This window comes from Mytilus trossulus, chromosome 3, assembly GCF_036588685.1.
Source record: "Mytilus trossulus isolate FHL-02 chromosome 3, PNRI_Mtr1.1.1.hap1, whole genome shotgun sequence".
Lineage (NCBI taxonomy): Eukaryota > Metazoa > Mollusca > Bivalvia > Mytilida > Mytilidae > Mytilus > Mytilus trossulus.
This window is the reverse complement of record NC_086375.1, coordinates 9,045,732-9,066,960: the sequence shown is the minus strand read 5'-3', so window position 1 is coordinate 9,066,960 and position 21,229 is coordinate 9,045,732. Positions and strand designations below refer to the sequence as shown.

The 21,229-nt window shown below is 29.8% G+C and overlaps 1 protein-coding gene across 2 annotated transcripts; it reads right to left on the bottom strand.

The window, feature by feature from the left end:
• Positions 1-2,737: 2,737 nt before the first annotated feature.
• LOC134710102 (ensconsin-like) lies at positions 2,738-21,137 on the bottom strand. Of its 2 annotated transcripts, none has more exons than XM_063570296.1 (8): positions 21,007-21,137; positions 18,850-19,057; positions 17,416-17,501; positions 15,846-15,929; positions 14,230-14,328; positions 12,375-12,494; positions 11,779-11,860; positions 2,738-7,988 (listed from the first exon to the last, which is right to left on the bottom strand). In XM_063570296.1, exons 2-8 carry the CDS (start codon positions 19,016-19,018, stop codon positions 7,762-7,764), a joined length of 867 nt encoding a protein of 288 aa, XP_063426366.1. In that variant the 5' UTR covers positions 19,019-19,057; positions 21,007-21,137; the 3' UTR covers positions 2,738-7,761. The 2 variants fall into 2 exon arrangements, with proteins under 2 accessions (XP_063426366.1, XP_063426367.1); XM_063570297.1 differs by having other exon boundaries at positions 21,051-21,122.
• Between the last annotated feature and the right edge of the window lie 92 nt (positions 21,138-21,229).

Here is a 21,229-nt window from a genome sequence, read left to right as displayed (position 1 = left end):
TGTCGCCTTTCCAAATGGTCGAATCTACTTGTCTTCCTTTTGTCTACGGATAGGTATTGAAAGATGAAGAGGGTAAGTAAGTCCTGTGGTATAAATTAGGGAGAAGATGGTGATGCGAAATTGCATAGAAAGGATTGAATGATCCGGCTGATTAACAGTGACATTATCACTGGCATTACTTTAACGTCAAGTGTTGTGTTGCAGATGATTTATTTTCGGAGTGGAAATTTCGCATTTTTTTTGAATTTTTGCCATTGAATTAACGGAAAGCTCTTAGAAAATTTTGGATGCTTTTTACGACAAATAATTATAGTAGTTTGGTGCTTGTAGTATACGAAAAATAATTTTCCCAATAACCAAAGTAACAGGTGTTTTAGCTTTCGATTTTTACCATTTCATAAAGGACTTCCCGTTTCGAATTTCTATTGGAGTTCGGTGTTTTTGTTATTATACTTTTTAAACGGTTAATATTTTTCTCTTTTGCTTTTCTTTTGTGTATAAGTATCACTGTTAACTGTGTACTATTTGTCCTTTTTAAATGATTATTGAAAAATAGGGATTGTTGCGCAAATAGTTGAAAGGTAAATTTAGTATCACTTTAAATGTTCAATATAAACTCATTATAGATACCAGGATTAAAATTTATATTTACGCCAGACGCGCGTTTCGTCTACAAAAGACTCATCGGTGACGCTCGAATCACAAAATGTTTAAAAGGCCAAATAGAGTACGAAGTTGAAGAGCATTGAGCACCAAAAATTCCTAAAATATTGGTCCTGAATATCAGCTGAGCGCTATGAGATTCTAAAGAGCCTGTGTCGCTCACCTTGGTCTATGTGAATATTAAATTAAACAAAGGAAGCAGATGGATTCATGACAAAATTGTGTTTTGGTTGGTGATAATGATGTGTTTGTAAATCTTAATTTACTGAACATTGTTGCTGCTTACAATTATCTTTATCTATAATGAACTTTGCCCAGTAGTTTCAGAGGAAAGTGTTAGTAAAAATTTACAAACTTTATGAAAATTGTGAAAATTTACTATAAAGGACAATAAATCCTAAAGGGGTCAATTGACCATTTCTGATATGTTGACTTATTTGTAAATCTTACTTTGCTGAACATTATTGTAGTTTACAGTTTATCTCTATCTATAATAATATTCAAGATAATAATCAAAAACAGCAAAATTTTCTTAAAATTACCAATTCAGGGGTAGCAACCTAACAACGGGTTGTCAAATTCATCTGAAAATTTCAGGGCAGATAGATCTTGACCTGATAAACAAATAAATCCCATGTCAGATTTGCTCTAAATGCTTTGGTTTTTTAGTTAAAAGCCAAAAAACTGAATTTTACCCCTATGTTCTAATTTTAGCCGTGGCGGCCATCTTGGTTGGATGGCCAGGTCACCGAACACAATTTTTAAACTAGATACCCTAATAATGATTTTGGCCATGTTTGGTTAAATTTGGCCCAGTTGTTTCAGAGGAGAAGATTTTTGTAAAAGCTAACGACGGACGACGACGACGGACGACAGACGACGGACTCCAAGTGATGAAAAAAGCTCACTTGGCCCTTTGGGCCAGCTGAGCTAAAAAAAGGGGGGGGGGGGGGGGGGGGGTTCTGAGTCAGAATTGTTTCTCGCACGAAATTTTATATTTATTTATTTTTTCTATGGTACCAATTCAATATTTGACACTATAATGTATGGGCAAACTTTGGATTCAGAATATTTGTTCATTCTAATCATCTGTATGACCCGATTTTAAAAAAATCAAATTGTGGTAAAATCACCCCCCTTTTTTAAAAGTCAAATGACTGTTCCCTAACTGCTAGAAAAGTTGTTCGAAAGTTTGAATTTTGTTCTACGTAATGAACATTTGTTAAATGACTGTGAACAAAACTTATGCATGTTAGGTACAGGTAGCTAAACAAGGTGTATAGATGTGAACAAATTTAATGTGAAACTAGGGTACATTACATTAAACCAAATGTAAACATGTTTACTGTACACGGCGTTACATATATACTGCTAAACGCCTGGAGCTCAAATAACTGAAGTATTTTAAATATGAAAAGAAAAGTACACCACTTTCCCAGTTTAGCGAGGGTTGAGCGTCCATGCACATGTTTGGCCCAACCTTGTCTGTTGATTTATTTATAAATGAAACTGTAGGGTTTCTCGTCAAACGTATGTGCATTTTCATGTCAGAGTATTTTATAGGTTATTATATTATCACATTTGGTACGAGTTTTGCTCATTGATTGTTGATCTATGGGTGACCTGTGGTTTATGCATACACCCATGTTCTTTTGTCTCTAGAAGATAATTGCTTCATTGGCAATCATTCTACATAATTCTCCTTACATTTATACTGTAAATTCAGAAATTATTGCGTGCATTTATTATTGCGATTTTGTCATTTTAGACTTCAATGCGATTTTAATTTGTACGATTTTGAGAAAAATCCTGTTAAATTCATATAAAATATTTCAAAATACGAGTTTAAATTATTGCGTTTACAACTCAGTCACATTTTTCGCAATAATAAAAACCTCGAATTAATTTCTGAATTTACAGTATTAAACAATTTAGGACCATGAGAAGCAGGAATATGTTTGGGCAGTGGAAATTCATAATGGTTGTTCATTTATAGGAATTCTATTATTATAATCTAGAATCCATTTCATTTGGAATTTGTATGGAAATCATCACAAAATAAATACTAAATATCTACAAGCATCAGCATTTTTTTTATTGGAATGAAAACATACATACACTTTCAACAATTCTATAATCTATTTCATAAACTATATCAGCAAAAAATCTGCAAACATATTTCTCCTCAAATGTACAAAAATATACAAAAAAGAAAATTATATAAATCTATGTGTGTGCTATAAATTAATCATGTATAAAATTTGAAGAAACAAACAATACATATCACAGAGAAATAAATACTGGTTCAGATAAACAATAACAAACATTGACTGGTTCTTCTGAATACTGTGCAAAACAATGTAAAACAAATACTTGGTACCAGTTTCATGGATAAATTACTTTTTTCCTAAATTCAATTTCTAGAAGTAGATCCTTTATTCCTATATACCATGAAATATTGAAATTTGAATATAAAATAAGAGAAAGTTATTATTAGCAATTGGTTTATATAAAAAAGATGTGGTATGATTTCTAATGAGACAACTATCCACAAAAGACCAAAATGACACAAATATTAACAACTATAGGTCACCATACAGCCTTCAACAATGAGCAAAGCCCATACCGCATAGTCAGCTATAAAAGGCCCTGATAAGACAATGTAAAACAATTCAAACCAGAAAACTAACAGTTTAGATTTTTAAAGTGCCTATAGTTGAATGTATAATAGAAAATAATAGGTTTGCTTCTGTAACTTTTTTGTTCGGTGGATCAAAATATCATTATAATCTTTGATTCCTACCTTTTGCAAAAAGTAACAATATTTATTGCCAGCCAGTCATTTCACAGGACAATCAGTTAATACAAGGATGACTGTGAAAACCCTTTGACCATTAAGTTTGGTGCTATATTTACAAACCTTATTTTCAAATTGAAGCTGCAAGTAAATTTGTACTATCACATCTTTTCCTTTTATGAATTACAGTTGATCTAAAAGGGTGTAACTATGTTTTTTTCCAATTTTTAAAGGTTGTAAAAATACAACCCATTGTGAATGTAAAATGGATACATGTGATTATAACTAAATTACTAAGAATATCATAACTATTATTCTCATTTAAGGCAAAATGTGATGTAGATAACCATGGTTTCATCAGCACTAAACAACTACCATCATCTATGATCAATTTAGTATTACATTAATAACAAATTCTAAAACACTGTGATAAATAAATTAGGGTTCTTAATTGTCAGTGGAAATCTTCAAATTATCTCCTAATCTAAGACTGTAAATTTTGAATAATTTTTCAAAAGGCATATATTTATGTAAACAATCTTGAAATTTCATATTACCCTGAATATTTGTATGTGATAGTGGGGAGTTGTAAAATCTTAATGTGAGGTGATTTACTTGTTACTTTTAATTATGCAAAGAAAGACCAAAATAAATATACACAAAATAGTTGAATTATAAAATATGAATGTGTGTGAGGACATGAATGCCTCTGCTCAAGTTTGAATCATATAATGTGAAAATACTTCTAGGATGAACAGAAGGATGAACTAAAAGATGGAAAGAAGGACAGACAGTCAAAGGTATCTCTTGATATTTCAATAGGGATATAGGGATTTCCCTTGGCATGCTGACATCTTTATGCACCTAGGATATCTTTTGTGTGTGGAATGATTCACTTGCACATTTCTAATGATTAAGTAAAGCTGATACTGAATGTGTTGTTCAATATCTTAATAATTTTGTTAAACTTGGGATTCTATTAAAAACTCAGCTGTTTTGTACTTCTATAATAAAAACATGATAAGTTTTAAAGTCTAGTGAACCAATAATGGGCATTAAAAGAAAATCTAACAAATAAGCAAGGTCAGATATAGAAATTAAACTATAACAACCTGGACAAATTTGCAGTTATTGCAAATGAATAATTCTTTTATGTGTTGCTTTCCAAGAGTTGTCTTTCTTATATACACTACATCCAAACACTAAATAATCTAAATGATACATCTATGTTTTTTATAATACTGATGAATATACATGTATTGTTTACAATACTTAATGAACAGATAATAAATAAGGTGATAATATACACATATCTTCTTTCAAATATTACTGCAATAATCATAGCATACAAATACTTAATTATAAACCTCTATAACGGGTAAATACAGGCAAAACTATTTAATTGGTATAAAAATTTCAACTCAAATTATTTTTTTTATATTTGAATAGGAACTGAAATATCAAGAAACAAAAATTTGTGTAGTCTTGAGTTTACATTTTATCTCATTATAGTAGAATAAATGTTTTTCATTTAATTTCACTATTGTAAAAAGCCACAATTTTAATGGTCAAAAATGGTTGTAAAGAACACAACACGTTCGACATTGTCACATGGTATAAAGAGAAATCAAAATTACATACCACTTTTTAACAGGTACTATAACTTATTTGACATAATTTGGCTATTCATCAATACTGATTATATATTTCAACCAAATACTACAATGTTCTAATCATTCACATCAAACTCCTGCAAGTTAAGAGGATATGGATACCTAATCTATCTAAATTAATGGTAGATCTAAATGATAAAGTAAAAAATATCAAAATCCGAACACATTTAAATATCACTGAGCATATAACTATCATCACTCTATGTGTAATGGCTAATAACATTATTAGTACATTTGAAAGGTTGTCAGCCTTAACAATTCACCCACTCCAATTTAGAACATAGAAGTAGTCAACTTTGACAAAAATTGTGCTTTTAATATTGTTGTTTTCTTATTAACTAGCAAATGATATTTTAACATGCATGTAACATGTTCTAATTGAAAAAAATATATGTTAATAATTTTGATGCCAAATTTACTAGTTGTGCTCAATACCTGTATCTTAATGCTGATTTTCATTAGTCCAGCATGCTATTTTTAATTGTAGGGGACTGCCTGAACATTTATCACTACAAGACTTTATCTGGTGCAAGAAAATTGGTACCGTTAATTTTATTACCATTGATTACAAATTGGCATATAGAAAGTCAATTCATGAATAATTCGAGATATAGATGGTTCTTGTGAAGTTAATCTTACAGTTAAATATCTAGAGAGCTGTGCAAATTGAAACATTATATAAAGCTATAGGGATTTTGAATTAGTGATCTGACACCTAAATTAAAAAAATCCTGGAATGCTTCTTTTATTGCTACACCTAATCTACGATAAGCATCCTGTTTATTGGAATTTGCATTATTAGTTCTTACAACATTATTTTAAAGGAGGATTTCCAAGTCTTGGTTTAATTTTTATGCTAATGAGAAACATTCACAAAAATATACACAAAACAGATCTTAATTTGAAGTACAGAATACAGTCTCTGTTTTCATAACTTATATGTGCTACTTGTTAATGAATACATAATAAATGTTGAATTTTTATAAATTGCTTATTTTATATCTGCCAAAGAATTTATTATTAGCTGTAATTGACAAAAATGAATGTAAAAATGTTTGATATAAAGGTCAATGAGACAGCAACATAATGCCACAATAAAAAAAATCATACAGGTAAACAAAATATCCAATGCATTTTCCATAAATAAACCTGAACATGTATAAGGACTAGACATATTGTGATATATAAATATTTTACCTGTATTTAAATTTTCAGTGTATGGCAAGATTTGTGAAATTCACTGGCGTGGAACTTTTTGTGTTTTAAAATACCTTCAACTGCCATTCTTGTATGCTTTTAGTTTGAATGTCTGGTGAACCAGTTTTTTAGAATTTAAATGGAATTTTACAGATCAAACAGGAAATTCTTCTTTTCCACATTATTCAAATGTAGTTTTTATAAATGGAGTGAAATTGGAGGGATCAAAGGCCATTGAAATGAAATTGTTTTTTTTATTATCTAAAATTCAAAAAGTAAAACCAACAAATTCTAGCTAGAAGCATAATAAGTCTAAAAACAATACTATTCATTGGTGGCATACAAATTTTGTCTGATGAAAAAGTGCAAATTATACCTCTAGTCGCATTCATTATCTAAACATGCTATATTATATATGAAAGATATAAATGGAATTGAAAATTGTCAATGTAAAAACCACTAATTATGGACCTGCATAAACAATTACATTAAATATTTTCATAAATATAATTGACAATATCAATTTATAATTCATGCTAACAAAACTAAGTAAAAAGAACACTGATGAACTCTTTCACAAAGACATATAAATTCAGTAATTATCATTTATTACTATAAATTCAGAATATTTTGCAATTAATTTTAAGTTGTTTCGGCCATTTGCCTTCTTCAGTTTCTTTGTTTTTCTCCTTCACTGCATGGCTAACATTTTCACTTTTACAATCAAAGAAAACTCTTAAAAATTGGTTTAATACTACAATAACATAATTTATGTTTATTTTTTTTCCGCGTTTATCTTGTTATTCATTTGATTTGATCAACAACTGTAATAATATTTGTTCTGCTCAAAAGTTGACTACCATACAACATCTCTTTATTTTTACATCAATAGTTCCTGAATTTACAATTACAACATTTGTATAAAAAAATCTACAAAATATAAAAGTTATGAACAAATTGTAGAAAAATATAAATGATGATAACAATACTAGATCAGTCAACTTACCCATGATGCACTACACCATGTGTGGAATATGTCAATTCTACCCTACACAACATGGAACCTCCTACTCAAGTTTAAAAAGATTTTGCCAAAAAATAATGAAAAAAAATCTTCAATAATTTTTCCAAGATTCTATATATATTTATATAGATACAAGTGTTAAGCTAATTATAAAAAAAAAGCCAGACAAGTTTGTCCCAATTTGAAGGCACATGACTTTATGTGTGTAAACTTTGAGTTTTACCGAATCGTTGGCCAACCCAAGTCTGAACGAGTGACAATGACTAAATCCACTTCAATTGAAGGTTACTACATGTACTGCATCACTAGTTATACTATGAAATATGACACAAAGATACAGGTCAAAACCTTTGAGATACTATCTACTGAACAAAGTCACATGACTATATATAGCTAGAATCTTGTCATCAAGAGTCAAAGAAATCGTCAGTTTGTGAATTTATCTGTTCTGCACGAGTTTTACCACTTGTTTTACGATTATAGGCATTGTCATAACTATCAACAGTTGAAGCACTAGGAGGACACTCTCTAGGATTCGTGTTTTTAGATGGACTTGTTCGGCCATTATAGACTCTATCACCCGGCTCAGATGGATTGTCATTATTATTATCATCTCCATTCAGCCATGAATCCGCTAAAAATATAAAGTATTATTAAGTATCAAAAGAAAGATTATTTTTGATTTTGTATAACTGAAAAATAAGGTGATGACTGTGTGTTCATTTATTTTCATTGATACCAATTTTAGTGTTTTTCATTTGGTTGATGTGGACATGACAAAATCTATATTAAACCATTAGAAAAATTGTATTTTACCCATCTGACTTATTCCAAGAAAATTGGTATTCTATGAATAATAATGGATCCACAGTACCTGTTTCTGACTATATAGCTTCCATACAAAACTTTATTGATTAAGTAATATTTTGACAATAATAAAATAATTTAAAATCATTTTGAATGTATATTTTTTTGTAAAAGAAGAATACAATTGGTTAAAATTTCAAATACATATGATAGGTAGGCCCCCATTTGATATTTTTGAAGATGAATTTAGGTGATTAATATTTTGATTAAAATGTTAATACCAACACACATGCAGTTCTTAAATGATGTCTTGATGGATGTTAGATGACAAATTCCAAACAGAAAAAGCACATTCAGAACAATGACATGTTAATGCTATATCAATATGAATCCCTTTGTTTTGTACTACACCATGGCATTTTAAGATATTCATGTTTAACATGTTAGTTAATAGGGAAAAGGAAGACAAATCACTGAATCTGAACACACAATTCCAATTCTGACAAAAACCTTTTCTCTCGACACTAAATGATATGTGCTTATTGTATGCAGAGAAGCAAAAATCTAATTCTTTAGTAAAATTACCAGAAATCATAATTTATATACTAAAACATTGAATCATTGAAAACAAAGACAAATTGAATAGAATTAGATTTTAACATAAGTACATAACATCCATCTGGAGCATTGAAGCTCCATTTCTTTAACTGTGCACCATCAGTGCGAGGGCCAGTCAATGTCCTTAAACACTCCATAGTTTCAGGACATGATATTTTCCCAAAATATTTGCAGCTAATACATAGCAGGTGATGGGTATCTTTTAAATGAATATGCAACAGCAGAATGTTTACAGAGGTGCTCAATATACCTCTAAAGTAAGGACTATTCCATTTAGGTGAGAGAGTGAAAAGGTAGGGTTTCAGCGAAGTTATGAAAGTTAAATTCATCGGTGATTTTTGGTTGGTGATTTTTTTATTTATTTTTTAATAATTTAATGTAAGGATATTACATTAATAAAGTATGTTGGTGGAGGGGGAACTTCTGAAGTCCTATCCTACCCTCTAATATTCATTCAAATGAAATAGTCTTCACTGAAAAACAGCAACGTCAAAACATATGACACAAAATTATTTACATATTGCTAGTTAAATGTAATGTTGTGCAATCTCATTTTCTTCATCAAAAACAGAATTACATGAAACAGACAAATCAATGAAAAAAAAATTGTTTAAAAAATCAACGAAAACATATTAGTGAAATGAATCTATAGATTACACACATTAATGAAACCTTAAAATGAATTAGTGAAATATGAAATATATAAAGAGAAGTGTATGCAACTATGCATTCATGCTTAAATTCAACCAGTGTAAGAGTTCAAACTTAGAATGGACAAATTATATTAAAATGACATCAAGGATTCAACTGAACTACTGTCAAATATTGTAATAAGAAAGTGATGCAATATACCATTTCTTATTTACATGCAAGAATAATTATGCTTATGGCACTAACCACTAAAATCACAAAAAGTTTATGGATGTATTTTTTTTTTAAAATATATGAACATCCAACTCACATAGATAATAATGGTTTCATTTATATTACTTTTAACACCTAAATTTATTTAATCATATATTATGTAATAAACAGGCTGTTAGTTTTCTTGTTTTCTTGTTTTCTTTTTTATGGACTTTTATAGTTAACTATGATGTATGTGTTTTGCCCATTTTTGAAGGCTGTTCAGTGACCTATAATTTTTAACTTCTACATCATAAAGAATCTATACTTATTAATGTACTAGAATAAAAAATAAATACCTAAATATTCAATCTAGATCTTAAACTGTTGTTTATGTGAAAATGACAAAATAATATCTCATTGATTGTTTACCCAACATCTAATATCCATAAACATGTCAACAATTTGAACAGAATAGAAATCAACCAATTCAGAGGCAGATTTAGGGAGGGGTGATTATATAGGGAATCACTGAAGCGTGATGGTAACATTCCCTTCTTAGACCAGCCAGTGGGCTCCCACTTATTAACATTTCTAGATCCGCCACTGCAATGATAATCCATTCTTATCTAAGATTGAAAACTGTTAGCAGAGATTACATATACATACCATTTACTACCCTCCCCCCACAGAAAAAAATAAAATAAAATAAAGGATATGTAGAGATGACAAATACAGGTGTTGCCTCTAGAAACACAAAAAACATGATGGAAAAAAACTAAAAACTAGATAATTGTATAAAACTATTCCTAAAATCCTAACAGAGTTAAGATACAATGCTTCTTGATGTAAATATATGTATAAATGAACTTTTTAGGTACAGCAATTTCTATTGTAGTAAAAATAAAATTGAATTTGTTTTGAAAATTTGTTTTATTTGAGAAATATTAGGAAAAAATCAGCACAAAATCATTCACGACAAATAAATAAAATGTTTGTTATGCAGTGGAAATAAATCTTCTAAAACTCTTGACTTTTTGTTACATTTACAAAGGAACAGCATCAAGTTATGAAATTTTAATATTGATCTGACCATTCTTGTAAAACAATAACTTACATATCATAAACATTCAAGGTCAAGCATCTTTCTGACAATTCCTGAAGGTCACAAACAAATAATATAGTTACCATAGTTACTGTGTCAAAAGTTAACTTACCTCAATTAGATAGATTGTTTATTGGCTGAAATCATATTTTAGAGCTTAAATTTTGGTTAAATTTCTCTTGGTTGCTTTTAAGCATTTTAGCCATAATACTACTGTGGATTCATTTCTTTTCATGGGTATCTATTTACTTGGATATCATTTTTTAGTGGATAGAGGAAAACTTGCATTTTCGAGGATATTAAAATTTAGTGTTTTTTGCAAATTTGGCATACATTCCTTTAAAAAATAAACATTTCGTTGAACGTTTAAATTCATGGTTTCATTGTTACCAAGAAATCCACAAAAATTGATATCAAATGAATATTTATGAATCCACATTAATACCAGCATGAGATTCAAGGAGGATCTTTAGGTTTGGTAGATGAAAAATATTTTAACATAATGCTGTTACATTAAAATAAACTGATGACAAAAGGGTAGATGATTGGTTAGTTTGAGATATTATAGTTGTTGGCAAACAATTGAATCATATTTTAAAGAACTTGTTGCTCGGTCCTTGTATTTGATTCTGATTCATTTAGGACATGAACACATACAACAATAATAGAAGAAAATTAGTTATTTTCAGAAGACTACTTGTAAAAAGGGACTACTTGTAAAAAGGTGCATCATAAAAGAAATAAGCTTTAATATCTTTAACACTTTTAAAGAATAATATTTTTATGCATCATAAATAATATCTTTTTTTATAGAGAATTTTTGATTAATCAAGTGGCTGACACATTTAACACATTAAATAAGCAATGGTATATATGCAGGTTACAAACTAGATATTATTACATCCCTTCTCCCATAGACAAATAAAACCAAAAAGTTTGTTCAGTTATGTAAATTCTGACATATACATCTCACAATTAAAACTTCCCAATTCCTGAACCCTCCCCTTCTGCTATAATTCCCTATTCAAAACTAAAGTCTTATAATACATACCATCATCAGCATTATAATGGTCGTCTTTTTCAACCTCCAACATTCCTACCTCCTGCTGATCTTCTGTGTTAATTTTCTTGGCCTAAAATAAAAAGGGAGATAATGTAAACTTTTAATTGAAACCTATAGCTATTTCCTGTGAAAACAGGACTCTTATAACTAAATGACTATTTTTAGCATTTAAACATTTGGGACAACCTCTAAAAACAAGGAGGAAAATCTCAGGTCATAACAGGGACACAAATTTTTTGGTTGAATTTCAGTATTGATAGTTTTTTTCTTATTCTTTAATATTCATCAGATTCCTTCATCAACTCATAATTTGCTGAAGCATTATTTCAATTTTAATTTATGTTTTCATTTTATCTCAATTGTTGAAAATTTATCATTAAATTCATTAATCAAATATCATTATAAAGTTTCGCCCTTAAATTGTTCATTCATCCCTGAATTATAATAAGAAATAAGTTAAAGCTAATGTGTTTCTAAACACAGGAGGAAGATATTTAAAAGCAAAATTCAGTTGAACTGTAGTGTATCATTTAACATCTTTTGGTGATCATACAAAGAGAAAGAAAAAACAATATTAAATTTACCCTTTCTCTTGTTCTTTTTCTTCTTTCTTCTTGCAATCTTTGTTTTTCTTGTATTTCTGCTAATTTTGCAGACCTTAAATTTTCTACTGTTTTTTCTCTAGTTAAAAACTGGTTCTGAACCTGAAAGGAATTAATAAAAGGTATATAACCAAGAAACGCATGCAACAGTGTTCTATCTCTCATGACAAAAAACTCTTCAAATTTTAATTTTATTGGTACCATTTTTAAAATTACGGAAAAATTGCATTTTTTTGGTTTTTCAAAAATTCTAAACAGTATGTTGAATTCAATGTACCTATGTTAACTCAAATAAATAATGGGATACACCTCTTCTACTAACACAAAGGTTCCTGGTTGGGTTCCCGTTTCGGGATGAAAATTTTCAGGTCTCCCTTGACAGCATTTGCAAGTATGGTCTTGAGGAAACAATGACAGTCAGTCGAAAAGGGGACAAAAAATGATAAGAGAGAGCCATATCTCTTGCACATAAGACACCCTTGTAGATTTCGAAAAAGAGCAGGCTCATGCGGCTACAAGGCAGCACTCACACCTGCAAAGTGGAAAGGGATAAATATAAGTTGCAAAACTTGTTCCCCAATCCACTATAAATAAATATGTTTAAATTAACCTCTTCTACATATAAACTATACCTACATAGGCTAATCAGTTTGTGAACTTTCTGAGGTTGTATAAGGAAATAGTGTGCCCATGGGAGATAACTCTGATACAAATAAATTATATTTTATATGCTAATCAGTCAGTCAACTTTCTGAGGTCGTATAAGGAAATATTGTGTCCATGGGAGATAATTCTACTTCAAATAAGTTATACCTTTAAAGGCTTATCAGTCAGTCATCTTTCTGGGGTTGTATAAGGAAATATTGTGTCCATGGGAGATAATTCTAATACAAATAAGTTATACCTGTAAAGGATAATCAGTCAGTCAACTTTCTGAGGTTGTATAAGGAAATATTGTGCCCATGGGAGATAACTCTAATACAAATAAATGATATTTTATATGCTAATCAGTCAGTCAACTTTATGAGGTCATATAAGGAAGTATTGTGGACATGGGAGATAACTCTACTAAATATAAGTTGTATCTTTCTAGGCTTATAAGTTTGATAGTGTACTTTCTAAAAGTCATGTAAAGAAATATTTTGTCCATGGGAGATAACTCTACTTCATAAAAGTTAAGCAGCTATCAAATAGTGAATTTTCTGATGGCTAATTACGATTTCATTTTCTAAATTTGTAATTTTTCCATGCCAAATATGCAGGAAGACTTAATATTAGCTTTTTAAAATCAATTTTCTTCCACTTATAAAAGTTCAAAATAAAATAAAATATAACTTAAACTTCTTTCAGATTTTTTTTTAATTCTAATTTTTATAAGGCAATTAACTTATTTGGACACAATGCCCTACTCTAGAATTCACGGTTCCATCTCTAGTATATACTCTAAAATGTTCACTTCATGTGTAAGGGGGGATAGGACCTTTGAAGGGACTCTGGAATCGGGTGTTTTTAAGTTTGGGATATCAGGATTGACCCTTTCCGGATCCGAGAATTCTTTTTTCGAATTTTAGGATGTCTTGATTGAAATTTATTTAAATTCAGGACCTCTGGATTTCATGTTTTTAAGCACGGAATTTTGGTATCAGGACCCCTTCTTACACCCCTCATGTGTACTGGGATCCAAGTTGATGTAACCCATACTAAATTTAACAGAAATTTTAGCCTAAATCTTAATCAAAATATTCAACCTGACACAGACTAGACTTTTGGTCCTTTACTTTTAAAGGTGGTGTTTCATTAAGTTTGGCTTCCTTATAAGATATCATATTTCTCGTACCTCCTTTTGCTGTAAGTCTTGTGCTATTTCTTGAGCTTTCAGAATTTCTCTCCTTCTCTGTGACTTCTTCCTAGATGCACTTGCTCTTTTTTGTAATTCCTGGAAAATAATGAGAATTCTATGACATATATGTGTTTTACAAATTATAAGAAATTTCTATAATAAACATAGTAGTCCAAGATTTAATTTTTTTCCAAAACTGGAGATATCCACCAGAAGTATTTTTCAAGACGAAAAACTAAGGGAAATTTTGACCTACAAAAATAATGTACATGTACATGCTACATATTTTAGCTTAAAAATTATCTTAAACTACATTTATGTGCAAAGTTTCTCTCTTTTTTTATTTAATATTTACAATCTAAGGGTAACTTTTGAAAGGCAAACAATGATTTTCATAGAAAAATGATAAAGGAGAAACTGGGATATAATAAAAATAAAAGAGAATAACTTGATATATATTCTAATGCACATGTGTACAAATAAAATATACAGTTAACTCTCGTTGTCTCGAACTCGGTTGACTCGAAATTTCGGATGAGTCGAAGTTTTCACGTGGTCCCGAACTTTGTTCCATATAAATGTATGTAATTCGACTCCTGATGAGTCGAAATTGGATGTGTCGAAATTTCGGTTGAGTCGAACTAAATTTGCGATCCCAAGGTTAACAAAAGCATTCAAAATTCATTATTTATCTCGAACTAAAACACATATGTCAAAACATGACCTCCGGCATTTAAATGGATTGAAGAGTTAATCTGACAATACACGTGTAATTAAACTTCCAGTCACTGACCACTGTATTGATTTATGACATGCTATTTCCACGAGTGTTTACCTAAGATTATCTTTTATAGAATTTTTATAAATAATTAGTGATACATTGTTTATGTTTATGAAAAAGTGTTTAAAATGTTTACAAAACAATTAATTGTGATTTACACTAATGAGCTTGGGTGTGTATAAAGTAAGGATTATGACTTCCGTTGATGATCACCTAAAAACTACTCAATCGGCGTCTTTAATCTTTTTGTATTTTCTTTTATTAAAAGAAAGAGTGAGATAAAACAAAATGAAGAGGAATCTAAATTTTCTAAAGTCTTTTGTATCCGAGAATAAACAATTTTGTCAACTTTAAACGACCTGAATTACGAAACTATCGATTGGAAATTACTCTCTCGGATAAAAGCCATAGGAAACAATTGTAACTGAAACAATTGAATAAGTAAAACAATGTTATTATAATAACGAAAGACCATGACATACAAATACATCGATCTGATACCAGAATATCGATCCCCTTCCCATATTCACCCGGATTTATTTTAGCTTTACCATGCTAAGCAAGAGTTGTGTACCTTGTTCATTCAAACTTCCGGTTTTCGTTTGAGTCGAACTATGTGTATCTCGAAATATTTCTCTGGTCCGGCCGACTTCGAGATAACGAGAGTCGACTGTATATCCATAACTTTATGTAACATTTTGTAATAGGAACATTTACTAATAAATAACTCCACAAATTTGATTTTTAAAATGATTCGTTGCTACAAAACATAAGTTACTTCCCTTTTACTCATATTATTTTTTAAAGCTCAGATTTAGTAAACCAATCTTACCCTTTCTCGTTTCTCATCAGCCAGTCTCTGTTTTTCTGCTAACATTTCTGGAGTAAGAACTGGTAAGCTCAAAGGTTCTAATTTCTAAATAAAAATAAACAGAAAATATCATGAACAGGGATTACAGTAAATTCAGAAATTATTGCGATTTTGTCATTTTAGAGTAAAATGCGGTTTAAATCTTAGCGATATTGAGAAAAATCCTGTAAAATTCGTATAAAAAGTTTCAAAATAAGAGTTTAAATTATTGTGCTTGTAACCTTGTCTCATTTTCCGAAATACTAAAAACATCACAATAATTTAAAGTACATGTATATTATGACATTCCTGCAGACATTGATAGGGATCTTATATTGTCAAGTCAGCCTTTTATTAAGTGTTACTCTGCACCATAATGTAGCTAATGTAATAGTTAAGTTTCAGATATAACATCTGATATAATCAGCAACCGTATTATATATTTAATAAAAATTCGCAACCTTATCATGTTGGGTAGTTTGGAAAAGTGATCTATACATATCTTTCAGATTTTATTATTTTGTGTTTTACCTACTCAATTTTAAATTAGTTGTAACTATTGTTAGGACCAGTTTATCATTTATGTTTATAATCATTCTCTTTATAAATCAATTCATTCTTCTCTGTCAAATCAATGACTATAATTATACAAAGTAATCCATCAAGTTCATTTAAGACAACATGTGTAGACATTGACCTCTTAGCAACCTTTAAACTACAGATCAGGTGAATTTTGTCATTTGGACAATATTTTAGATAATCTCCTGTGCTTATCCTATGGAATGAAATGTCACCTAGCTTAATACTTGGACTCAAATTATTCAATTCATAAGCAATTTCAGCTATAATGTGTTCAACATTTTTACAACATTTACCTAGGTAAATTAGAGTGGGCTGTCCATGGTGGACAAGTTGAAATGTAAGGTCTTGGTTACTGTTTGGAGAAGTGGGCTACCAAATCAAGCAATTGATTTATTCATGGTATTTAACACCACTTTTAGCAATGTTGGTTTTATCTTGGCTACAAGTTTTAATTGCTAATTGGTAATACTGCTGTCCCACTAGGCCACGATCGCACTACAATCTGTGAAAAAAATGCAAATTTTGATGATCATAGTGCGATCTTGTAGATCACAGTAAGGTCGTATCATGGTCGTGGTGAGGTCTTTAAGATTGGGATGAGCGTGGTTAACTTTGAAGTTTTTAAGATCGTGATAATTGTAGAAGAAGCATGGTTAGAACATGGTATAATGGTAGTGGGATTGTGGTAGAAGCGTAATAAGGACGTAGTAGTACCATCGTAAAAACAATGAAAATTAACATTTCCATGCCACTCATACCGCAACCTCACCATGATTTCAATTTATTTTAGATCGCAGTGAGCGTGTTGCATCTAGTTGGACTGGGGCTTAAAGGAGGCAGACTCCCGTGAGAGAACCATGACTTTTTGACAGGTTGAAAAAAAAAGGATACCATTGGAAAAAACTGACAAAATTTTATTTGCATGATGACTGTAGATACATGTCTTAATTATTTGAGAATGAAATGTTACCTGAATTCTCATTGGAGGATGTTTCCTTATCAAACTGTCTGTTTTATTCTCATCCAATAAAACTTCAAAAGCCACAGACTTTGGAACTGAAATTAATGTAAAATATATTCAGTTTGTAATGAGCTTATCTTTGAGCTTCATACAACAAAACCGGACAAATTTCTGAAATACAATTGTATCATGCTAAATGCAACTGCTAAGGCCACACTTAAACAGCAAAACCATAAAATAGTACATTGAAGTAGCAATTAAAGTAAACCCTTCATTGCAATTTGTTTCAAAAATATTTAGATTATGAAATATTTTCACAAACAGACTGAAAAATGCACAAGTGAAGCAAAATGTTTATATCATATGTATATTACAGACATAAATCTGATTTTTTTATAGATAAACAAATTTACTGAATACTTTTCAGAAAATCATAAACTTCTTTATTTTTTATAAGTGTGAGATTATCACTTTATTAACATGGCAACGAAATACAAACATTTATATGATGTGATATAAATAATTAATTATTATTTTTACCTGACCACTTTCCTTCCCTATAAATTGTTAATTAATTGTTCAATGAGGCAGAGTTTAGGAGTGTTGTGGGATCAGGTTTAATTACATGTTATATACTGTACAACTTGGTACCTGGTTGTTTCAACATGAAATCTATTAATTAATTAAAACGGAAATTTGGTTTGTTCACATAGTGGACTAATTCAGATTATCAAATGGTACAAACAATAGATTTTAACTTTGTTAATGTATATTTGTATCTATAAAGTTTATTACAAGTTAGTATATAACTTGTTTATTATACAAAGTTACAGAATACATATCCAAGCTCCTTGTAGAAAAATATAAACTTTTGAAGAACCTTTACATGCTCTTTTGTCAGGTTGTTGTCTTTTCTGACACATTCCCCAATTCTATTCACAGTTCTATCTATTTATATGAGCTTTTCTCTTATTTCATTGACTGATTGATTGGAGTTTGCTTTATGCTCCATGAGGGTCTGGATTTGGGGGGGTTCTGTTATTCTGTAAACATTTAATTTTCACCCCTTTTTCTCTAATCTTCAAACAATTAACCCCTTTTTTCTCTAATCTTCATTTTTGTTGCCCGTCATTCTCTAATCTTCATTTTACAAGGGTATCATAATTGTTCTTTAATCATTTAACCCCATCCAAACCCTCCTCCATGAACGCAAAAAGGCTACTGTATATTGTGGCGATTCTCTTATTACAATGCAGGACTATGAAACAAGATTATATTATCTGATATATCATAAAAGTTAAACTGAAAGTATATTATTTTTTTATACATTACCATTTGCTTTTTACAAGAAACAGGATATGAAGAAAACATTTTTGTAAACTTTACAAATACATGTACATGTAATATGGGACAAAAAACCAAAGTGCACTATACATGTCTTACCTGGTCTTTGGCTAGGAATGTTAGCATTAGAATCCACGGCTGTCTTCTTATCATATGTTTTAGTTTCTCCATTCGGTACTAGTCCATTTCTGCTCTTGTTTGGGTTAGGTCTGGGTGTGGCTGCTTCTTTCTCCCCGTCGGGGTTAACTCGGGATGTTCCACAGCCCATGATTACAATACCATCACTCAGTTACTAATGATGATAAACCTATAGGATATTCAATAACAAACTCTTAGTGACATAAACTCCTAGGAGAATAATTAAATAATCTATCTACTTTAATCAATTAACAACATCTATATTACCTTTACTTTCCTTGTTGTTGTTATAAACTATCATTCATGACTTGTCTTGTCTTATCTAAATATTATTGGATTTTTTTCCCCTTAAAGTCCAGTCGTTAGTCTGTCCACATCAACATGATAATTTTACTATTTTTCACAGATTTTTTTATTTCATTAATAAATCAAACAAAGTTATTCTTTTCTTGTGTTTTTTTTTCTAATAACTGTTTCATGATCTAAATAATGATCGTATCATTTTACAGTGAACAAGAAGCAAATTAAGGCTTGGATAATAAAAAAAAATCCATCAGCGTAAAATAGACATTTATGCTTAATCCAAAAGATTAATTCTTAAAGTATTTCAAATTCTTTGATATCAGTTCATTATAAAAATTTGAAATTTTAGAAAAAAAAGTGTACTGCTCCTTAAGTTAAGATAATAAAGATCTTTAAACACATAAATATTATTTGACTGTATTGTCATGATTGTTGAAAAGTATATAATATTGTCCTCCAACATTCTCATGATTCTTAAACATTGTTAAACATGTCAAGATTTATACGACAAAAAGATATATATATTGTAAATTTAAGAAACTCCATGATCGATTTAATCATCTTAATGTAACTTGTAATATATTTTATGTTCCAAAGGAGAAATGGAAATTATTTGGATCACATACTTTTGTATGTGTTCAATTTTTAAACAGTCACAGTATTTAAAATGTTGTTCAACTTTGTTTAAAAATCAAAATTAAATTTTACTTCATACATGTATTTATAACAGTATAACGAAATTACAAATTTCCTAGGTAAATTCAAATTTAAAAGCAGAGTCAAGGAAAACGGAATAATCAATTGTTTAATATAACAACCGATCACCAAACAAGTGAAAAAGTTACATATGAAATATACTTGAGTTTGTACAAGTCATGCAAATACGAACCAATTATATGTATATGATTTTTATAGAATGAAGATAATAGCATCTGTCTGAACTTTTTTGTTATAATGTTTCATTTTAGTATATAAAGATGTTTTTCTGTTACAAAACATGTATTGTTTTATGTGTACATGCTAAGCTGCCCATCAAGGGCCCTTGATTGGACATGTTGGAATAATAAATAGTCTTATTCTTATTCTTTAATACGAACCAAATACTATTGTTTTTAAAGAAAAAAAAAGGTTAAATCTAGTTTTATATTAATTTATAACTAAATGTACATGTAGCTGCCGATACATCAAATGATCAACTCTTTAAAGAGATAACACATCATTTGAGGAATTATCCAACATATGTGGACAATTAGTTTTCCAAAAGGTGCCTCCAGAGTTTAATTTTGTTTAGGCACACTCTTTTAATATAAATCAATAATACTTGTAAAATAGTTGGGTAACCTACCAAATGGGACAATTCCTGAAAAACTAAGTAGCAATCGATAAAAAAAAGTGTTTAATATAACGTTTTTATATATATTTCTGAGTGTTTTTATTGATGACAATGAATTTTAATGACTTGTTACTGTCATATTTGGAGTTTATGACACTTGAAAAGGTCCACTTGAGAATCCATGATAGACCTGGCAATACAAAACTTGGTAAAAATAAGGTGTATAAGAATCTGAATTTACAAAATTCTTTGAAAATGAAAGGTAATTGAAGAAAAGTCATTCCTTAAGCAAATTACTCCCTTCTTAGAGAGTTGTAACTATCCAGCTAAAATGCCTATCAAAATCATATATCCATGATATACAACAACTTGAACAAGGGTTTTATTGTTAAATAAAAATTACAGATTTATCAACTCAAAACTTTTTAGGGCGAATATTTGAACATGCATACAATTGAACATTTCCATATAATTTTACTTACAGAAAACTTATATTTTTCTCTTAAATAATTCACAAAGAATACACCATAATCAAATTATAAAGATTCATGCTCTGAAGACTTTTTCAGTAGTTGGAATGCACGTTACAGGAAACAGGTGCCCGTGACGTAGTCCGTATCATGGCGACGTATAAATATCAGGGAGCACTCCATTGCAATCTCATAAAATATCAAATGTTTGAGTGCCATTCACATTACAACCTGA